General features: G+C 34.0%; 2 protein-coding genes across 8 annotated transcripts; one reads left to right on the forward strand and one right to left on the reverse strand.

The window, feature by feature from the left end:
• The first annotated feature begins 4,360 nt into the window (after window positions 1-4,360).
• On the forward strand, window positions 4,361-8,409 carry LOC110412119 (ethylene-responsive transcription factor RAP2-7). 4 transcript variants are annotated; one of them, XM_021422576.2, is made up of 10 exons: window positions 4,361-5,384; window positions 5,573-5,598; window positions 5,719-5,749; window positions 5,843-5,930; window positions 6,046-6,191; window positions 6,435-6,479; window positions 6,595-6,698; window positions 6,815-6,957; window positions 7,218-7,331; window positions 7,923-8,409. In XM_021422576.2, exons 1-10 carry the CDS (start codon window positions 4,870-4,872, stop codon window positions 8,196-8,198), a joined length of 1,488 nt encoding a protein of 495 aa, XP_021278251.1. In that variant the 5' UTR covers window positions 4,361-4,869; the 3' UTR covers window positions 8,199-8,409. The 4 variants fall into 4 exon arrangements, with proteins under 4 accessions (XP_021278251.1, XP_021278253.1, XP_021278254.1 ...); XM_021422578.2 differs by having other exon boundaries at window positions 6,830-6,957; XM_021422579.2 differs by lacking the exon at window positions 6,435-6,479.
• Window positions 8,410-11,840: 3,431 nt separating this feature from the next.
• On the reverse strand, window positions 11,841-18,809 carry LOC110412072 (RNA binding (RRM/RBD/RNP motifs) family protein). 4 transcript variants are annotated; one of them, XM_021422501.2, is made up of 14 exons: window positions 18,598-18,809; window positions 17,859-17,957; window positions 17,555-17,682; window positions 17,306-17,459; window positions 17,085-17,194; window positions 16,771-16,854; window positions 16,640-16,688; window positions 16,414-16,505; window positions 15,508-15,640; window positions 15,160-15,242; window positions 13,549-15,080; window positions 13,075-13,185; window positions 12,228-12,990; window positions 11,841-12,127 (listed from the first exon to the last, which is right to left on the reverse strand). In XM_021422501.2, the coding sequence occupies exons 2-13, from the start codon at window positions 17,949-17,951 to the stop codon at window positions 12,422-12,424; spliced, it is 3,138 nt and encodes a 1,045-aa protein (XP_021278176.1). In that variant the 5' UTR covers window positions 17,952-17,957; window positions 18,598-18,809; the 3' UTR covers window positions 11,841-12,127; window positions 12,228-12,421. The 4 variants fall into 4 exon arrangements, with proteins under 4 accessions (XP_021278176.1, XP_021278175.1, XP_021278174.1 ...); XM_021422500.2 differs by having other exon boundaries at window positions 13,075-13,188; XM_021422499.2 differs by having other exon boundaries at window positions 15,508-15,646.
• Window positions 18,810-22,985: the final 4,176 nt, after the last annotated feature.

Below are 22,985 nucleotides of genomic sequence, written 5' to 3' on the forward strand. Positions count from 1 at the left end.
TCCTTCTATGCAGCTACCCATACAAAATTGATTTAAAGCATTTTAGCATATTTTTCTCTTACGAGAAAGAATTTGAGGACACTTATGAAACTCTTGCAAAAGGCCAAAAATATGAGACTTTAAGCAACATGGTCATAGGCAAAGTACATGGCAACCAATTAAATTGGACCTCAAAAAAGGAAAAAGAAACAAGACGTTAGACATTTTTTTTATTTTGTCTACATACAATGTTCCCCTGTGATGCCCAGAACCAGAATTTCCAACCTCCTAGATTCCATAGCTGCAAAAAGAGATCTTCGCAGTCAAAATTTTCAACTAAAGCTGTTACAAACTTAATGATTAAAAAGTTTGCCGCTTTACATTTCTTTAATAAACGTGGTAACTTCCCGTCCTAGGAAAGCAACACCTTACCGACCACTTGTATGTTTTTTTTTAATAAAATTTTTTTTGCTTGTGCTTATAACCATGAAAACAACCATAAACAGTCCATGAATAATTAAAAATATATATATTTATATTGTTTTTGTTGTCGGTCCATTTTCTATTCTTTTCAAATCCAAATCGCTCGCAATAACAAAAATAAAAATTAACATTAGTATTCGATTGGTCTCGTTATGTCAAAAATTATAAAAATTATTGGTTACCTAAAAATGATATGTAGTTGAAAACAAGACCTTTTGTGTTTTTTTTTTGTTTTTTTGTTGGTTTAGCTAATTTTCTTTAATATTGTTTTTAAGTAATAGCCTTGGTTATTAAATCGAGTTTTAGGACAAAATTAATTGATTATTAAGATCGTGAACATTTGTTCATAGGCTCACGTGTCACTTGAGTCACGTAGCATTATAATTTTAGTTTCACTATTGTTTAAATATTAAAAATATAATTTAAAATAATTTAAACTAAAAAATCGTAATAATAAAAAATTAATAAATGAGGTATTTTACTTTTTTTTAAAATTGAGAGTGAGGGTAGTACTGTAAATTCACGTAAGGAAACTTAACTAACTACTTCACGGCGGAGGGAGGAGAAAGCGCAACTAACAATCAAAAAAGAAAAGCGAGGATTTAAAAACAAAAAGAAGAACCACGTGTTTTTTAATGTTGGGGACACAACGGGAATTGAAGTAATTAGTTTTGGGAAGGGCAGCTTGGGCAGCAAGTGGTTGACAGCTGGCCTGCTCACGGGCAGGCATCGACGTGTGCGGTTGTTGCCCGCTCATTTACAACATAAAATACTAATTGTAGTATTTACCTTTTTTTAATTTTTCTTATATTTTTTTAATGAATATGTGCCCCATAATTTAGATTATTGAAATATTTATTTAATACAAAAATCTTAAACAACCAACAACTTTGAACTTCCCTTCTCAAAAAATTTTAAAAAATTACTCACCTGATACCACAAATTCGAAACTCATATTTAATTAATTATTATTAAAAAAGTCAATATAATTTTGATTATCATGTTACTATTATAAATTATCAATGATTTTTTTATTATTTCTAATAATCCTATTATATCATATCACATCAGTAATTAATATAATCGATATTTACGTTGTTTTAATCTAATCAAACTATTATATAATGTAAAATTGGTTTTGGTAATTAAAGTTTTTCTTTTCATTTTTTATCACATTTTTTATGTGAATTTTAGTCATCGATCACATTTTTTTAATTGATCATATGAAACTAAATTTATGTAAATTAAAACATTTAAAAAGAAAAAGCATGCCACTAGAAAACTGTTGCATGAGACCCTTTTTTCCCATGAAATTGATGGACAATGGACACAAAATTATTTGGTAGGGGTCAATCACGGCGTTCGATTAAATATAAAGCATATCTACTTTGATTTTAGCAAAGATTTGTATGTTTGATAATAAGTACAAAGTCTAAACATTGATATATACTTATATTAATACAATAATTTAAAAATGTATTAAATTTAAAAACTACCCCTTCTAATTAATTATCTTATTGTTAAGATAATTCGAGTTTAATACATAATTAAAAATTGATATGCGAGTAAAGTCAAACACACACTTATTCTAAATATTCCTAGTTAAAAAATATAACAGATTTTATATAAAATGGAAAAAAAATTAAAATATATTCTTTAAATAAAGATCATGCATGAATCATTGAACCAAATATAATAATTAAGTGCGGCTAAGGCTACGGCTCCATTTAAACTTTCATAAAATTGAAAGATACAAAAACTAAATATGGCATAAAATGAAAATAAATAGCAATTGATGATCCATGACCGTACGATTAGCTGACCGTATTGACAATGAGCAAAAACCCTAACCGTTGGATCAGGGGACCATACTATTAGCTAAAGATTAGACTGGTGGGTCAAAACTCAAGAGGAAAAGGAATAAAAGTGGGGAAAGGTCCAATGAACGATCGGGGAGGGGGCCAGAGCGATTTGATTGGAATATCAGAGGTTTAGAAATCTTTGTCAACCAAATGATCATCAGACCAACGCCAAAAATAAGCATATGCGAAAGTGATTCCTGACCCCTGCGGCGTAATCATGTGGTCCGGATTTAGAGTAAATTTGATGCTCAGTGGTCAGTAGCGTACCTTAATCATTTCCTTTTCCTGCACGAGGCAGCAGATTAGTCGATGGTCCACTTAGCCTTACTGTGGTTTGGACCACTTGAATGCACCCACCTAAATTACATTTACACGTAGGACACCAGCCGAAATCGGACATATTTTTTTACCATCACAGTGACTGTTTACCCTTTCGTATTTTAAAATTTTAAATACAATAAATCTATATTCATCTATTATTAATTAATTTTAAATTAAATACCCATCTTAAAAATTCAATATATCATTAAAAGAGATGTTTACCTCATTTATTCGACATAATTCATGTCACGTAATGAATTTATTATCTTTACACATTAGAAAAAATACTAACTGAATGAAAATTTTTTTAATAAATTAAATAAAAGATATTTTAGAAATTTAATAATAGTTACAATTATCAATTGCAAAATCAAATGTAAGACTATCCACGTCAAGAACATGCAAGTTTGAGCTTTCACCGAACAACAATTGCAATTAATCGTTAATTATCAATACCCTTAATTAATACTAATGTTGATTTTCATCTAATTATACTTACTAACAATAACAAGATTGAAGTTCATAAGTTTCAATGTACTTTCTATTTAAATTTATCCAAAAAAATTTTAAAAAATGAGTCTTCTTTGCTTTTAAATCGTGATTATCAATTAAGCTTTTCATTTTTTTTGTTTGTTTCAATGCATACAATAATAATAATAATAACAATGATAATGATATTATCTCATTTCTCATTGTAAGTCATCAAAGGTATTGACTAAATTAACACCCACACCAAGTGGTACCAAAGAATCCTTTCAAAACCCTAATTGATTCAACATAAGTTGAATAACCCATTTTGTGAAAAGATAACAAAAATCATCTCATAATACAAAAAGGCTGATTCCACAATCTTTAATCACATCAATTATTCAACTTTTAACCTCTTACATGTACTATTATTGGACATAGAGCTTAGTCTAACTTTCAATTATTAAAGTTTGAATCCCACAAAATACTCAGCAGCCCACCTCTCTATCTCACCTTTTTTTCTCATAACCCATGATTTCAATGCATTCTATAATTTTCAATTAGAAATTCCTCACACTAAATGTCTATTTTTTTTAAAAAAATTTGGATGTCTCACTTCTTTCCATCTTTATATTAACTTTTTAAAAGTTCGATTATCCGTCAACCATCAATAACGAAAACTTTAAAAATTTTAATGCATAATTCAATAATTCATATTATTTTCTTAAATCAAAATCAAATAGAGATGATCAAAATGAGACAGGATTTGAATGATGTCTTTGTTAACCTTCTAATAACCGATCCCTGCACCAATGAACACCATAAACAAATAATTCATAATATTAAATATAAATTAAAATATTTTAATTGATTATAAATTTTTAAATATTTTTTGATAACATGATCGAGTTAAGACCGAACTTTTATTACAAATATATCATCGTATTACAGTAACTTACTACGGTGACCATGCTATAAGAAAAAAGAAAGGAAGTAATTCTGTTTTGGTGTATGTGTACGGCCAATAGTTGTAGACGGCTGTTCCCATCCGCGAGACCACACGAAGAAGACGTACCATGAAAGCAAGAGAAGAAGTGGAAGAAGCAGCAGCCAAAAGAAGTGAAAAAAAAAAATCTTCTACGTAGTCGCCTTGGCAATATCAAAGAACGGGTAACCGGCCAAACCGGTGAACAAAAGAGAGAGAAAATGTTTATATATTCCACTGCCCCCTTCTTAAAAATGGGGTCTGCATTCTGTAATGTTCTCTCACACGTCCCATCTCCTTCTCTCTCTCTCTATCTCTTCGCTCTTCTTTGGTATGGAATCAGTTAGTCGGCGATCATCTGTTGCTGTTTATGAACTAATCGCCGAGTAATTCAATAATGCCAACCGCATTTTAACTTCGCTTCTGCTTTCAACGACGCCGTCTTTTTTCAGTTCTTGCCTCTCCTCCTCCTCCTCCTCCTCCTCCTCCCTCCGGGAAGGAAAGATTACGACGTTTTTTGTTATTTTCATTTGTCTTTAAATATTCGAAACTCCTTTTGTTTGTGGTAAAGGTCGTAATTCTTACCTTCGGTTCAGTGTTTTGATCGGATCGATCTCCACCGTTGGATTTGATTACTTTGGGGTGGCGATAAGAAACGCTGACCGATGATTTTGGTTTCGAAGCTGAGAAGTTGATTGTTTATTTATTTTTTGTTTTATTTTTAAAAAGGTTTCTGAGTCAAAGCTGAATTCGACAAGAAATTAAGACGAAATGCTAGATCTTAACCTCAATGCCGCGTCGACTGAGTTGACTCAGGACTCCGACTCGGCTGCTCCTTTCACCGATAAGTTCAATGAAGGTTCTGGGAACCAAATGGATGAATCCGGAACCTCGAATTCCTCTGTAGTCAACGACGACGACGAATCGTGCTCCACACGCGCCAACGGAGACGCGTTCACTCTAAGTTTCGACATACTCAGAGTCGGAAGTGGCGGAAGCGAGTACCCAAACGACGACGCAGCCATGGTGGTTACTAAGGAGCTGTTTCCTGTGAAGGGAGTTGGAGGGGATTTTGGAAGTTGTGAAGGGCAAAGCTCTGGAAATGGTAACAACAACAAATGGATCGATCTTTCGTTCGAGAGGAAAGAAGCTGGTGAACCGCGGATGATGCAACAACAAGCTTCACAGACGGTGAAGAAAAGCCGTCGAGGACCTCGCTCTAGAAGCTCACAGTATCGAGGAGTTACTTTCTATAGAAGAACTGGACGATGGGAATCCCATATTTGGTAATTTTGCTTCTGTTAATTAAGGGAATTTTCTGATTGGTTATTGTTTTTTCTTTTTGGGGTGTAACTGAATTTTGACTTGGTCTGTTAAAGCCGTTGAAATTCCTTTTGATGGGTTTTTAACTGAATTTTCTTTTAAATTTTTTCTTGGGTTTATTTTCTTATTTATGTTCTTGTTATTATTGCAGGGATTGCGGGAAACAAGTATATTTGGGTATGGATGTGATTGGTTAATTTTGTTGACAATATTACTTGTAAGGAAATTTTTTTGTTATTTCCATTTTTGGAATGTTTTTTAATCAACTTTTTTCTTGTTTGAATTTTCATTTTCTAGGAGGATTTGACACTGCTCATGCTGCAGCTAGGTAACTTGCGGGGAAAAAATTATGTTAAATTAGTTTACTTATGAAGTTGTTTTGAACTTAGGGTAATCTAAAACCAGGGTATGTTCAAAACAGAGCTTATGATCGAGCGGCTATCAAATTTCGAGGTGTTGATGCTGATATCAATTTCACTCTCAGTGATTATGAGGAGGATATGACACAGGTTGCAATATGGATACCGTTAACTGATGTTAATTGATAAAGCTTGAATAGAAGTTAAAACTGTTTGAGGTGATAGTTAAGTTGGGGCTTTATCCTGTTTTTTTGTTGATGGGCAGATGAAGAATCTCACCAAGGAAGAATTCGTGCACATTCTTCGTCGCCAGAGTACTGGTTTTTCCAGGGGAAGCTCAAAATATCGAGGGGTGACGCTGCACAAATGTGGCCGATGGGAAGCACGGATGGGGCAATTCCTAGGCAAAAAGTGAGGAAACTTTTTCATGGAAATTTAAATTTTGGATCAAACATATCATTTAGGAGTACAGATCTGAAACGTTTCAGTGCCTCTTGGTGTCGAACTGAGAATTGATTTTTTGAATTAATTCTCAGTGGGATTGTTTTTTGTTTTTCTCCTTGAATGGAAAAATAATTCTAAGATGCCTATTTCAAAGAGGAAAAATAATTGGGGATGGTGTTTCATCGTGGGGATTACGATGCTTGCGTGCAGGTATATTTATCTTGGGCTATTCGACAATGAAGTAGAAGCTGCAAGGTCCTAATGATCATGAATTACACTCTACCTGATACTGAATTTATTACCCTGAATTCTCAACCTCAATAGGGTTCCATCCAACACATGTCTACCTTTTGATTTTTCTGGAAATCAGGGCTTATGACAAGGCAGCTATCAAATGTAATGGAAGGGAGGCGGTCACCAACTTTGAGCCGAGTTCATATGAAGGGGAGATGACCTTTGATACCAGTAATGAAGGTATTAATTGCTGCTGGTTTCTTCTTATACTACAGTGTTGTAAATAAAATCTTCTAACCAAGGTAGTTGCTTCATGAAGAATGTTTGTGAAACTGATGTTGTTAACTTGTGTTCAGATGCTGTTTATGCAGGCAATGATCACAACCTTGATCTGAACCTGGGGATATCTCCACCTGTTGGCAAAGGTCTCAAGGAAAATGAGGGGCATCTCCATTTCCATACTGGCCCTTATGACATGCATGGTGCAAAGAGTTTGAGGGTAAAATTTGAATTGATTTGTTTGGATCTTGTTGTATGTTTCATCACATTGAGAGGATTGTTCGTCAACCTAGACATCTCTTTCTAGACAACAGTAAATCTTGATATCCTCAATGAGCTTTAGGATGAGATGTTGTTAACAGCACTTATCTTTTAGCTTTAAGAAATATGTCTGGCATGTTTGGATGAAATCAAGCATCTTGACCCTATTTTAGCTTGATAGAGTCGATTGTTCACATTCTCGATGATTTACTTTTGCAGGCAGAGAACCCTTGTGCTGCAACAGTGGGTGGTCCACCTATCAAAGGACTAGTGGGGGCATCAGATCAGCCTATTTTTTGGAATAGTGGATATCCTAGATTCTTTCCTAGTGAGGTAAACCTCTTTGCTTTGCTTCTGAATCTTTAAACCTTGTTCAATACTTTCATCATTTGGACTTTCCACCAAACATTCAACTTCCACATCCAGTCAATTCCTTTGACTTGCTAAACCAACCGCATATTGGCAGTTCAATTTGATAGGTTCTGCCTAAATTTTGTGGGTGAAATGAACTTATTTTTCTGTACAAACAGTGATGTTCAATACGTATGATAAGGACATGTGAAAGTTTGAAGGGTTTAATTTATAGATTGGAATGTTAATGATGGGTAGCATGGTAGTAAGATGTTAATGGTTAAAGTATAATCTCAATACTATCCTAGTCTTTTGGTAAGCAAGGTGTTAACATGTCATAACTAAGAAGAAACCAAATAATGGCTGCCTGCTGTAATCTGTATTTCATGGACACAACGTCTCACTTAACATGGCATCTTGATGGAAAATTTATGTTTCCTTCCATCCTTTTAGAAACTAGATATCGTGCATCTTACTTATGTATGATATGGAATACCGTCCTGAAAAACCTGCCTCCTCAAGTCCTATGTTTGTCAGGTTTCATAACCCTAAGTTTTTTGGTTTGTTTGGCAGGAAAGAGCAACGGTGAAACGAGTTGAATTAGGCCCTCCGCAAGGTCTCCCCGATTGGGCATGGCAAACGCATGGTCAGGTCAGTGTTACGCCAATGCCACTGTTCTCTACTGCAGCATCATCAGGATTCTCGTTCTCGGCTACCCCTCCCTCTGCTGCCATTCTCCCGTCGAGACCTCTCAACCCAACAACCCACAGTCTATGTTTTGCCTCACCAGGTGCGACCAGCACCCCGCAGACCTATTTTCATATCAAGCCACCACAGGCACCACCTTAGCCCTGCTTCTCATCATTTTTCATTGGAAACGCAATGACAAGAGCAACGGTATTAAGTTTTAATTGTATGATCGACGATTCAAAATATTTTATTGATATACCCTTTTAAGACATAATTTCTGACTTGTTTGATAAAACTAAGAATACTGCTCTGTCGGATGTATATCGGTTTCTAGAAAATGCTAATTGGATTCCTGTTTGTCTAGCACAAAGGCCTTTTTAACATTCTTGTTTAGTGAATTCTTGTTAGTGGAGCGAAATCATCAGCCAGGACTTCCCCCACAAGTGCATTGAAACTCGCATATGTGGAAAGTATTCCATTCTGAAGTGTGATTCTTTTGGTACAAGGCTTAAATAGGAAAGTCTCTTCTTCCAGCTTATAAAATTTGTTTTCTCTCTCTCTCGCTGTCCCCATATTATATTGTACTATACCTCGTAAAACAAGCAAAGTTTATGCTGGAACTTGTACCTCACCAGTGCTCCAAAAAAGTGTGAGATTGTACAAATCTTTGTGGGGGAGGGGACAGCCACCTGCAAGCAGCACATTAAACATTATACTCTGCGAGTGGGGGGAGGAACACACCAATGGTTGCAAAGCTTTGTTGGTCTGCTGCCCTTTCCCCCCAATTGCCTTTTCAATGCCAACAAAAGTCTTGGGCTTGGGATAAACATTTACATTATGGTTGCCTCTTCAAAACTCCAAGGATTTGGTTTTCCCTGCTTTTCTATTTTCATTCGTTTATTTGGATACGATAAAAACCCAATTCAACGTTTTTCATGAGAGCAATGATACACTAGGAGTATATATTCTTTTAACATTCACTCTCTTGTCTCGGGTCGGGTCGGGTTTTCTCGTTATTTATTTTAATATTAAATTTTGAAAAAAAAGGAACGGTGAGATGATTTATATAATAAAATAAAAATTTAAGTACAAACGATTAATTTGATTAATGGGTTTTTATTTTTTTAATTTTTTAACCCATTTATTATTCATCAACTCAAGCTGTTATCATTAAAATCTAAAACCCCAGAAGGAAGAAAACAAAAGATTTCAGTTGGAAAGTAAATTGGGAAAAGATTGGACACCCACTAGGAAAGATACTTGGCAAAGGTATTAGGTTATTTGGCAAATTGGCATGCTTATTCATTTGAAGATAACCGGTGGGTGAGCTAGCATTGTCACCTTGGAACATGATTGGATGGGCAATCAGGATTGCCATCATTGTTGGGCCACCAAGTAGATTGCTAAGACAAGAGCCACGTATACATTTTAAAAACTTTTTTGCCAAAGCATTTGCAGCCAACTGTGCAAACACATGATTCTGATGTTACTGTATTTTCTTTTTTTTTTTTAAGGAAAAAAAAGGTAGATTAGAAATCTGATGTTACTGTTCATAGGCTAATCCAAATCTTCCTTTCTTTGTTTTGTCAAATCAATCACAAACACCATCTCTCCCTTATCTTTCCCATTTGCACCTGCCACTTGCCGGTTTCCATTGCTCATATAAATATAAATATATATATATATATAAATTGAATAATATTATTTTTTCGATAATCATTTTTTCAACAATTACGATCTCTATATTTGCTTCGTAAATCTTTAAAACTTGACTCGTCATTTATCTCTCTCGATCTCAACACGTGTCTCATTTTAACGTATTTATTGAAAAAAAAATATATATATAGATATTATATGAAGACATAATGTTAAAAAAACATTGACAATTATTTAAGATTTTTTAAAAAATTAATTTTTATTATATTCAATTAAATCTTTAAATTTTTATTTTTATCAAAATAATTATTATAATTAATAATTAACTAATTATAATTAATTAAAATATTTATTATCAATTTATGTTTATGTGATGTTATCGTGATACTAATATGTAAGGTAAAAAATATAATAAAATTATATCATCTTATTATATTAATATATCATATTATTATCAATTATGATATATTAATGCATTACATTAGTGTCATATCAATATCATATTTACATATTATCATGTTATCCATACTTTCATTTTTCATGCAATTATCTACATTTTATTTTTGCTCGTCACCAACATGTGCTTCTAAATTCGATTACGAAAACTTTCAAACAAGTACAGATTCTTAGAAAATTCGTATTTTTTTGAAAAATAAAAAAGCAAGGAAAGACTATCCTCTTGGTACAATCAAGTCCAACCACAAAAATCAAAGAAGAAAAAGGGATGGGGATGGTTTACTCAAATAAATCCAAGATTGAAAATTCCCTAAAATCTTGTTGTACATGTAAAAACCATGAAATTCAGGGTATAATATCTAGAGTTTGTTGTTTGTCCTTTGTAATGTGTGATAGATATATGCAATATAATAAGTTATTGATTGGCATTCGAATTAGAAAAGGATGTCAATTTTTATTTTTTGGGTTTTGGTTTGGAGGGGTAACTTGTCCTATATTCTTTCTGACAACACTCTAATGAAAAGAAAAGAAAAAAACAATCAATACTACTTTTGTGTTCTTGCCATGATTGAATAAGAGAATGAGATGAGGGTAGAGGAAGAAGTGGGGTTGCACATACATACATATATATATATATATATATATATATAATTTTGAAGTTTGGTTTTATTTTTTTGGCACTTTTTATTGCTTAAAATGCATGATCCAAACGAAGAATGTGTGGTATGAAATGAGACACCCAAAATTGGTGGGGAGGAAGTTTCTCATCATTTGTAACTTTCTATTATGTTATGTGGGTTTAGGCTGCCACCTGTTTCTGCCAACTTTTTGTCTTTGTTCTTTCTTTTTTCTTTTTTTTGATAAATAATAATAATTACAAAGAGGGTAGCAGTGATCTCTTTTAAGGAGACCAAAAAGTAGTTCGAAGTACTGTTAATGAAGAGTGAACCCAACCCACCCACCTTTCATCTTTATGTCGCTTTTCTTCTCATCAATAATAGACAACACTGTTTTGCCATGTGTGATTTGGGCTAAGCACACCCATATCAAAAACCTAAGGATGGACCAAATTTGCCTCATCAAATTCCTTCCTACTTCTCATCTCTGTATCCTCACCTGCAAACCCTAGTTGCTACAAGCATTCTGTGCATTATTCATATGTAATTATCATCAAATAAAGATAGTAAATTGAAATTAAATATGGTATAGTTTTAGGGTGGGGTTCTACTGGTTAGACCACGTCGTTCCCAGCAATATATTAGGCACTCAGGGCCCAATTATACATGGCCTTGATATAACTGGACTCGAGCACCATTAAATCCAAGCACGCCCAATGCCCCTTAGGACTTGTACCTTTAATGGTATTAAAATAATTTAAGTAATATAAAATTAGGACCCCTGGGCAAGTTCCTATTACAGAATTAACCGTAATATTAGTACACGTATTTGTCAATTTTATTTTGAGAAGTAAAATTTATATTTTGATATATTACAATAATATGATAGGTACTACTACTATATATGTTATAACCCATTTTTATTTAGAAACAAAATGGCTTGACACCAAAACATATTAAAGTGCCTTTCTTCAACTTGCTAGCCGTACTCAATAACAACATAAAAAGTTTGGAGATGCATCAATGTAAATCCCTTCGCCTGGAAAGCCTCGCAGCTTTTTCTAACTCGAAATAATTAATTTAACTCTATTAATTAAAAATTCATTAAATATCTGAGGATGTCCGTGAGCTGTAGGAGTATAGGGCAAAAAACATAAAAAAGTAAAATTGGGTTCCAATTTAGATTCTTCTATGTAGTTGTTAAGAGCAAAGAGCAACCACCAAATTTTACTTTTCAAGGGTAATTTACTAGCAAAACATTCACATTCAGCTTCAGGAGGATCAACCCGGCAGCTAGTTAGAGATCATATACACCACTCTGCGGAGATTACATGCGGAGTAGCAGAAGGCTCACTTCACCTGCGATATACGAGGCAACCCCAATCAATTAACCCGAGAGATAACCTATATGGGTAAATGCAGGTGAAAAACAATACAACTTGAAATATTTCCTCATTACCTGCTCGTTTGCGGACAGCGCCTTTTTGGCCCAAATTATCAGGAGTTTGATCCTTCATGAGGCTGCCCATGGAGACCAGTTACAAGTCACATTCCATCCTCAAAATGCAATCAAAATTGCACACAGTACAGTCATTCTACTTCTTTAACATAGAATTTGCCAATTAAGCAACAGCTCGATTCCAACAAACCAAATCACATCCCAAATGTTCTGTTATACAGATCCCCCGAAGTAGGCATCCTGTACTTTGAATCTTCATAACTGGAATAAAACTTGTTATATCCCACTCTATCATTTCTGAGGAGCTCCGCCACACCGAGACTGTTTCCACCCTGAACCTCATTCCATCCATCCCAATGACCATTTGACATATGTGAATTTCTTGCCTGTTGAAGAGACAACTGTGCGAATGGGGACATATTGTTCACTTGTGATTGATCGATTAGCCTAGAAGAAATTCCATAAGAGTCATTAAGAGAAGAAAAGCTATCCCCAACATCATATCTTAGGTTCTGATGAGGAGAAAGAGATCTCCGCATCAACAGTTGAAATCTGGCCTCATTTTCATAAGGACCTAACTGTGGTGGAAAATTTGATCTCATGTCTAAGCCTGAATTGTTAAGCCCTCCCTGAAGTCTACCCTTACCAACTGCCAAAATTGCTGGATCCATAAATTCTATGTCCCCAGAGCCACCAAGACCACCACTTGCCGGAGCCTGATAAGAATTTCTTAACAGGGAGGAATTGTCCATCAAATGAATTCCTAAAAACAGAAAGCAGTCAACATTATTTTGCAGGCAACAAACTCCCAAATATTGATAGCCTAAAAACATAAAAAAGAGCTTACCAGATGTGGTGTCAAAAGCATGGTCTGCTCTCTCATGAGAAGAAAAGCCTGGAGGTGGTGCCCTGCTAGGAACAGAGAATCCAGGTGGGGCTGAAATTTGAGCTCTCGACACTGCTAAGAAACATTGAATAAGGATCAGCATGAACTAAATCAAAACATAATTGCACAAAATCCAAAAAGAAAAAATGACATGACGAAACAATGCTCAATTTAGCCAAAAAGAAGTCAACCACAAAAAGTCACTTGGTGTACTCAGAAGTCAGAAAAACAAATTACAAGTGAAGAACATGGAACAGTGCATATAAAATTAAAATTCTATTGATAAACTAATTTATCGATAACGACATTAAAGATCACATAATGAGCATGCTTGTTTCATAATTATAATTCATAAACAACAGAAACCACTCAACTCAACATTTGGACAGCAAAAGTAAGGTTCACTAAGTTCAATAGCAGGTTGCAGACACTCACCAGAAAGCTTATTAGAAGAGAAAACTGAAGGACTGCTGGTAAAATTGTCAGATTCCTCAAAGTTACTGGAAGAAAAACCATTAGAAATTCCAAACTTATTAAGATAGAGATCCCTGCTTTCTGCAAAATCTTGGCTGGAAGAACGGTCCCTTGGCATTTGCCCAAAGACACTAAATGAGGACTCAACATCAAATGGATGATATTTAGAATCCTCCTGTCTCGCAAATGAGAATCTGGACTGATTGTTATTCTGTCCTTTCCAGGAACTAGATAATTTGAGAGAACTGGGCTGCTTGTCTGTGTCACCAAACAACTTAGCCAAGTTCTGAGGTGAGGCTAGGGATTCATCCCATGTATCAAAATCTAGCGACAATATGTTTGAGATTATACTGCTCTCTCCTGTATCTGTAGCAGCATTGCTCTCAGCAAAACCAAGGAATCTTCCCATCTGCTTCCCTTTCCCTTCATTTGGAAGGAGAAGGGAGCCTTCTGTGGTATTATCAGAACCAATACTACTACTGCTTATATACTTCTCAGGGAATCCATTAGATAAAGAAGAAACACTAGATCCATGAGGACGTAAACTGTCACTAATTTTATTATCTACAAAGAGAGTATCAGCATTCAAATTAATGGCACCTAAACCTTCATTATGAGGCAAAGAATGGGACCGAGAATGATTTGATAAATGGAGCGAACTTGGTGAATTTGGCACATAACCGGAATGGCTAATGACTTCAGGATCCTTGAGTCTTTGATTATCAAAAGACAATATGTCTTCCTCTACTTCAGAAGTTGTATTTGCCATTGCTTGATTTTGTGTATCAGTCTTCCAATCAGACTGCTCTTTTGAAAAACACACCCCATTGGGAGATGTCACAGTTCTCCCAGCAGCTGGTGAACTTAAAGGTTCTCGATATTGATCAATATAACGTTGTTGTAACCCCTGACTACCAGGTGAGCTGCTTGATCCATGATCAGAAGCTGAACTGCTTGGTCTAACTACACTGGAAAGCCCATTCAAGACATTCCTATCTAAGGTCAGTGCTGACATATCCGAGCACAAGCTCTGTATCTTCCCATCGGTAGAGGAAATATTCCCCTCTTTTTCACTGGGGGAAATAAAAGACTGCTCAGCATGGTCAAAGGTGGAGCTTGGAACATTTGACGGTATATTAGTGTACTGATCATTATAATTGGATGGTGGTGGACAAGATAACTGGCTGCTCAATGATTTAGAAGCAGAAACTACGTCAGGTGAAGTAGGTTTCTCTAGTGGAGTAGTTCGACAATCTAAACCAGCATTTTGTTTTAAAGGTTTTAACAAATCAGGTTTACCCTTCATATGCATAGCATGAATTTCCTCAGACGGCTTCTTTATAACATCACCATGTAATGTAGAAGCCTGATTTGTGTTTGCCACAGCAGATGAAAATGGCAATGTGCTGCTAACCGCATCAGATTTCTGCTTAGAAGGTCCATTTGAACATGCTAAACCAGCTATTTGTGGATGGTTTAAGGCACGCATTCCCCTGGCAGAAGGATTCAGAACTTTTAGCCCCAGCAATTAACATAATAAAGAGTAAGAGAGAAAATAAATAAATGACATACCATGATGCTCCAGCAGGAAGAGCAATAGATCTACCAGAGCTTCCATTCGGAGGAGAACCTTTAGGAATGCTCACTGTTGTATTCTGTAGCATATATAAATCAAAACCAAAGTCAGGTGCAGGCACTTGTTCAGGCGCCAAGCATACATGGTGCTTTAACCCACCCCACCCCATTCTTTGACAAATTCTCCTTGCAATGCCCCCCAAGATAAAAACAAAAATATATATATATATATATATTAAAAAGATAGGAGGTCTGCTTGGTAGAACACTTCACTGTTTTCCTAAATTCTTTGAGTAATAATTTGACTTGCTATTTTGTTCGGGGATTTAAAAAACATGGACTTACATTTGGAGCATTTTTAGCAATAGGTTTTGCTGCAGATGCTGAACTGTTGGGGCAATAATCATCCACTGGCGGAGGTAACATATTCCCAGCACGCCGTTGCATATTATTTGTTGCACCGGTTATTTGTTGAACCCTACTCCTTTAAACAACTAAGTTCATTAATCATTCAAGAGAAGTAATTTGACATTACTAAAATTCATGGAGAACCTGGAATACTTGCTTAGAACTGAAATGTGGCAATAAAGCAGAACCAACAACTCCAAATATTGATTTGAAATTCCTATTTGGCTAGCAAGGACTAAAATATTTAACATATTTTACAAAGGGAGCAAGAAACCTTTTTCAAATTTTTCATATAGCAAAAATCTGTGCTTCATGGGACAAACAGAAAGATAAAACCTTTTGACACTACGTGCTTGCAAAAGGTTAGGATCCAGGATGCAGCAATAGGAAGACATAATCCTTTTGACGTGCATTCATAAGGTCAAAAGATTGAGTAATCCATATACCAAGAAAAAAATTGAGTTGAATAGAAGTAAAAGCTGCCAAAAAGTCCTTTGCGGGAGTTAGCTTTCCAATAATTAATGTGATTCGATAATCCTTCCTTTCTACTTGGGTATACAATCAGCCAAAAAGCTTTCTGCATGTATATTATAGCACCCTTTGACATGGGCTACCATAGCAGCAACAAATGTATACGACAGCTCTAACTGGCTTTTACTAATACAAGATGAGGTTATTATAGAAGCATACATGCAAAAATTCGAATCTGAAAGTGTCAACTAGTTGGTTTTCTTCATCACAGAAAGAAACTTACATGAAAACTCAATAAAAATAAAATAAAATAAAAAAGAAGAAATAGAGATGACAGCTATAACTAGAGTAGCAAACTCAAAATGAATATACCTTGTGTATGCTGATATAATCTCATCTTTTGTGAAACTATCCTCTTGAGAACCAATCTCATGCAAATATAGACAATCAGGATTGCTGCAAGGCTGAACCCTCCCAAAAAATAAATTTCAATTAGAATTACATTTGATATACTAGTTTTGAAACATAGCAGCAATAAATAAATAATATTTTCTTCAACTTATAAAACAAATGAACCAAAAATCACTCTCACACATACCACATTTCTCAGCCACGCATGACAATACTTCGTTGTACCAAAGCACGCCCTGAAATGAATATTCCAACTATTATAGATGACAACAAGGATCAAACTAAAAAAATGAAAACTCCATATATACATGCTCATACTTTAATGGTCTACCATCCAAGACAAACCCATGTACAGACTGGATACAACGAATTGCTTCCTCTTCCTTTGAATAAGTAATATATCTGTATATAGGGTCAACAAATGTAAGTTGAATAGAGCATACTAATAACAGAGTAACAAAAAAGAGGCAGGAAGACTAAAATCTTCAATATAATAAGATAAATTTACTTTCAGTTTTTGAAAAATCCAACTACATGATATAATATCTTCTATCAAAGATCTGCTATGCAAAACAGGTACATCTTAATATTTGGAAGATGAAAATCCAAATACATGAGATTTCTGCACTTACACACTACATGTATTGTTTGGAAATTGCTGAATGACACCAGCTGCAGTCCGAGACATAGATACTTTAAGAACTTTCCCATATTGACCAAAATATTCTCGCTGCTGGAGAAGCTGAACAAAAGAGATACATGGTTAGATAATGATGAGTATAAGAGTTGGCTTGCAAATGCACGCATTAAGAGGAGAGAGAGAGAGAGAGAGAGAGAGAGAGAGAGAGAGTACATCTTCATCTGCCAGATTAAGCGGCAACCCAACTATGTAAACAAGATTCCTTTGAATCACCCGCACACTGCTCAGTTGCTTCCTTCCTTCAGATGATTTAGTCTTTGCCTTTTGTGACTTCATCTTTCTCTCCATATTAATTTCAGCAACCAACCTGCTTAGAAGAATATATATATCTACACATGAGACAAGGGCAAGTAAATATTGCAATATCTTTAATAAGAATAAGCTGTGTGGTAGCTTGACTACCTCTCACAATTAGCTGCCATCCCTACAATCCTTTCTTTATCATAAGCGCTACGACATGCTGGACACCGCCCCTCTGTCTCATCCTTCTCAGCCATATCCATTATGTGATGCCAACACCAAACACATATCTGCCACAAAGCAGAGATTGAAACAAAATAAGATCAATAGAGATAAGGCCGGCCTATGCACATATTAATTCTCCCCTTTTTCCCTCTTTCACTTACCATTTCTTTTTACTTCTTTTTCTGATTTGAATTGCCAAACAAATGTAAGAGAGAAAATAAAAGAGTAATTTGCTTCCAACCTCATAACCACATTTGCAAGGCTTGAGTTGCTGATCAGTCAAATCCATGTCCTCCTCGCAAAGGGGGCAAGTCTTTTCTCCCTCGTCACTCATGATTGCCTGAACCCCGAGACAAATAAATAAACAAAAAGGGTACTAATATCTACAAGTTGCATCACTGAACCTCAATTGAATTATCAAAACAATTAATCAACAAATTCTTCAAAATTTCATTTTATCATTACATTGCAATGACCAAAACCGTCAACAAATCCCAATCTAATTACAAAAAGAATACCACAATCAAAATCTCATACTTCATTTCCGATAAATCGCAAACCAAACCCTAAAAATCCCTATTCACTCCAATAGTTAACTACTTTGACAATCTAAACCCCCAAATTTCCAAAATATATATATATATATATAGCAATCACCAAAATAAACCTTGACCGCTTATCAGATCAACATACCCAAACCGCCTAATCAAATCTCCAAAAAAAGATCAACAATCGAATTCCCAATCCAGTACCATATCGAATAATAATCTACATGCAATACAATAAATCAGCATAGCAAACAAACAAACAAGAAAGATAGACTCGCGATGATTCAATACTTCGTACAATTCAGACTGGAAAGAAGAAAAGAAATCAAGAATCTTAAAAAATACCAAAAAAGTGAAGAGATCCAAGGGCAGAATTGGAAATTTAGGGTTTCAGATATTGAAAGATTAGCTGAAGAGAGAGAAACGACTTACAGTAAAGGGGGATGGGGGATCGAGAAGAGGAAGAATCTGTGAAGATGAGATTGTGCGATACAAGGAGAAGAAGAAGAAGAACAACAACAACAAGAGCAAGAGAAAACCACAAGGAAACAGAGAGAAAAATGAGAGCCTTTAAAGGGGGAGAGGAGAGGGTTCTTTTGGTTTTTTGGTTGGCTTTTTAGGCTGCTGTTCGAGCTTCATGTTTTTTTTTTCTCTTGCCTCTCTTTCTCGTCTGCGTCGCTGTCATCTAAATATTGTGAACTTCCTAATCTTGCCCTTGGATTTTTTCATTATTACGGAATTTTGCCCTTGCCTTTCCGGTTTTGTCGAGTTTTACTTTTTTTTCTTCAACTCGGGTTCTGTTTCGCAAGGGTCCCTCTCTTTGGGTTTGGTTGTGATGTTCCCGATGCGCGCCACGTTTACATATAACGCTATCGATGGTTGCGATTAATCAGTGGTCCACCGTTTCAACCGTTGGATCAGAATCCGCGGTCCCACTCGCCATTTGTTTTTTGCCATAATGGGCCCACTTGGGGAAGGAAAATTTTATTTTATGGTTACTTTGGTATGTGTTGTTGTCAATTTATGAGTTTATTTATAAGGTATAAAACTTAGGTCAGCATTTTAAAGTTGGAAATACAAAGAAGAGGAAAACCAAGCAAACAATATAACTAAAGTTTAAATTATGTTACTATATATGATAACAAAATACAATTAATAATTTACAATAATTATATAGTTAATTTTGATATTAATCTATACTTTTTTGAGACAGAATTTAGAATTCTTTAAAAAAAATAATGAGCTTAGAATATTCTAATGTAATTAATTATAAAGTTTAAGAAACCAACGTTTCAAATCCTCATGTAATTTGTATTCCTTTTATGAAGTGTTTTAACGTGTGTTCATACCGTGTTAGTAAATGAGCTTTGAATGAAATTGAGGCTTTCGTTTTTCTATTATTATTATTATTTTCTTCTGATAAATTAAATAATTTACCATTAATGTGGGTTTATACATCATTTACAAAATAATATATCACATTAATTAAAAAATACTAAATTCTAACTCATTTTGGTGTCCAATTTGGTTTTTTTTTATGTAAATCTATCTTACGTGTTTGAAAACTTGAATTTTAATAAAATGTTCAAATTCAGAATCAAGTGAAGTTCTTTCACATCTAAACAATTGCGAGGTTTACCTTCTTTGTTTGAAGTTGATTTCCCCTTCCACTCGATCTGTGGTCTTCCCTTGCCACCACCTCTACCTTCTTATATTAATATTACTCTTGTAATAAGGTTATTTGTTTATGATTTGAGATTTTTGATAGATAGTCTAAGATTAGACATGTAATGTAAAATTATAAAAGAAAATATTAAATACAAATAAAAGAATTTTTTTTGTTAAGAATATATATATTATACATAATTTAGGACATTTAAACTTTAATTATTCATCTAAATTAACTAATAACCATTATAATATTGATGCATCCAAACATTTAATTCATTAATTGATATATAATCTCTCTATTTAAAAAAAGAATCCACATTAATACTAATAGTTTTCATTGTCAGGTAGACTTTGTTTTAAGCATAACACAATTTTAAAAACAAAAATTGTGCATTTAATATTAGTTTCGTTACCTTATTATATACTGTGATTTTCGATATGCACATTGTTTCTTGAAACAATGCTTTCAACCTAATAATAATTTAGCATTTCTTATTTGGGAAATGGGGGGTTTTGGTAAATTCCCATTCTATATTGAAATGTGTGGTTGCAATTTTTCTTTTTCAAATTACACCATATTCATTACTTTTATAGCCAAAAAAGGAACATAATTAAAATAGAAAAAAAAATCTCCATGCTCTAAACCCATTATCGAGACCGCCAATAAGGTTAAAACTCACCTTTTCATGCGTAAATTTTATAATAATTATAATGTATTATGTGATAGTTCTAATATCTTCGTATCTATATATTATAAACATATACATAGTTTTAATTTAGATGGAAGGTCTATGATTATTGGACACATTTCATTTTCTAGATGATGCTATGACGTTGATTGATTGTCGGGCATCAACTCACTAAAATCAATTAATAGCAATTCAAAACTCATGTTTTATTAAAAGAAAACAATTCTTGAATTTATTTTTCCTATCTCATTGTATTTACACTTGTTTGCTATTTACAATCAAATGAATTCAATTTTGGCTATTTTTAAATATTATATAAAAATTTATATATATTTTTAAAATAATAGTCAAAATTAAATTAAAATTGATGAAGTTTCTCCCAAAAACTTGTCATGTCATGTGCACTTTGATTGAAAGGAGGCAATCCCGCCCACCGATTTGTTAGAATGCCATGTGGCTTTGGAAAATTGTCGGCAAAAAAAAAAGGGTATTACAAATTAGAAAAATGTAACCTTTGGTGACACTTCATTGGTAAATAAGACCATATATTTCTATATGAGTTGACCAATTATTGTCATTAAAAGTTTTTTTATAGGCTGAATTTCTCTGGAAAAGAAAAGAAAAGAAATTCAACATCTATGACAAAACTATTCTTCAAAACCATGTATTTGCTTTGATGTTATGCATTATAATTATATATTTATTTTATCTTATATCTAATTATAGATAATATTGAAATTTTATAATCAAATTTTATTAAAGAATCACTTTTATTCACTAGTAAATGAGAAAATACATAAACTAGTAATTTAAAATTTTATTTGATGGTTAAATACTTTTTAATAAACTTGGTATCTTTTAGCAAATTTATATTGTCGTGTTTGGTTCAACATGTATTTTTTTTTAAAAAAATATTTTTTGGATAATGGTATCGTGTAATGAATTTAATAGTACAATCTACGTGAAAAGGAATTATAAAATTAAAAGAGTTTTAAATTAAATACTATCAAAATAAAGAAAAAAGAAATAGAGAATTAAAATGAAATCAAAAGTTAATTTAAAATGGTAGGAGTATTAGATTTGATGTATTTTTCCTAGTATATCTTTTGTATACCTTAATCATCTAAAAACCAAAATTCAAAAAGAGAAACAAGTAAAAACAAATGTGGTGAAAGGGGAAATGAATATGTTATTGAACATGACACAACTACTTCTAATAATTATCCTTTTTACTAAAATTGCTCTGTCAACCCATTAATATATTACTAAAAATATGAAGAAAATTAGGTGGCGTTTAGTATTTTACAATGCAATGTAATTACAGGTAATGTGATTGCAAGCAATGTGATTGCAAAGAAGATAACATTACAGTATTTGGTATATAAGTAATGTAATGATTAAAATATAAAGAAGATAACATTGCAGTGTTTGTTTTATAAATACTTTACAGGGAATGTAATATTAATTTTCAAAGCTACCCTTATATATTAAAATATAAGTTTAACATGTATTTTTTATAGCAAATTTTGCAGTAAAGTTATTATTTAATAAAAATTATTTTATAAAATTAAATACAAGTTCAACCGATTAATAAGAAAATAAAATTAAAAAAAATTAAAGAGTCAAGAGAGATGAGAACTCTCTTTGATAAAGGAGTCAGGAGAGATGAGAACTCTCCCCTACGTGTTTTTCGATCAATCTAATGATCTTCTGGAAAAATACAATTATATAAAAAGCAATGGTTGAGTTGGAAAGACAAATCATGGTAGCCAAGCAGTAAGATGATTTTCATTAATTCAAGTGCACGATTATTACTTAGCTCCCAATTCAAGTTCTCTTCCATTCTGCTATTGATTTCTTAGAAGACATCAAACTGCCTAAAGCCACAATATCCATGGGCAGGCGTTTACATCTTTCAATTAGATTCCTTGCCAATGAATCAAGATATGATGGACATCCACCGAGATTGCTTGAAAAAGCTCGATTACAAAAAAGTTCCCAAGCCTCATCCTCTCCCAAGGATTGAATTCAGAGGATATATATAGCTTGCAAATCCATGGGCTTAGCTGGGACTGCTGTTTGGTGAAGGCAGTAGCATCAACGCTGCAGCGTTGGGAGTGTGGCGCTGCAGCGTTGATGCCATTGCTTGGTGCATGTCCCAGCGCTATCCCCTTGGTGAAGGCAGTAGCATCAATGTTGCAGCGCCACACTCCCAGCGCTGCAGCATTGATGCCACTGCTTGGTGCATGTCCTAGCGCTGTCCCCTTGGTGAAAGCAGTAGCATCAACGTTGCAGCGTTGGGAGTGCGGCGCTACAGCGTTGATGGTTTTTTTGCGAGTCATCTCTCTCTCACCTTGCTCTGCAGTCCTGTTTCTAGCAGCAGTGGATCCTTCACTATTGGTAGCTTGAGTAGGAGAAACATCATCATCACCATTGTCATTTTCATCAACATTCAATGCA

Source organism: Theobroma umbraticum, unplaced genomic scaffold, assembly GCF_002168275.2.
Source record: "Theobroma umbraticum cultivar Fairchild unplaced genomic scaffold, ASM216827v3 scaffold_95.0, whole genome shotgun sequence".
Taxonomy (NCBI): Eukaryota; Viridiplantae; Streptophyta; class Magnoliopsida; order Malvales; family Malvaceae; genus Theobroma; species Theobroma umbraticum.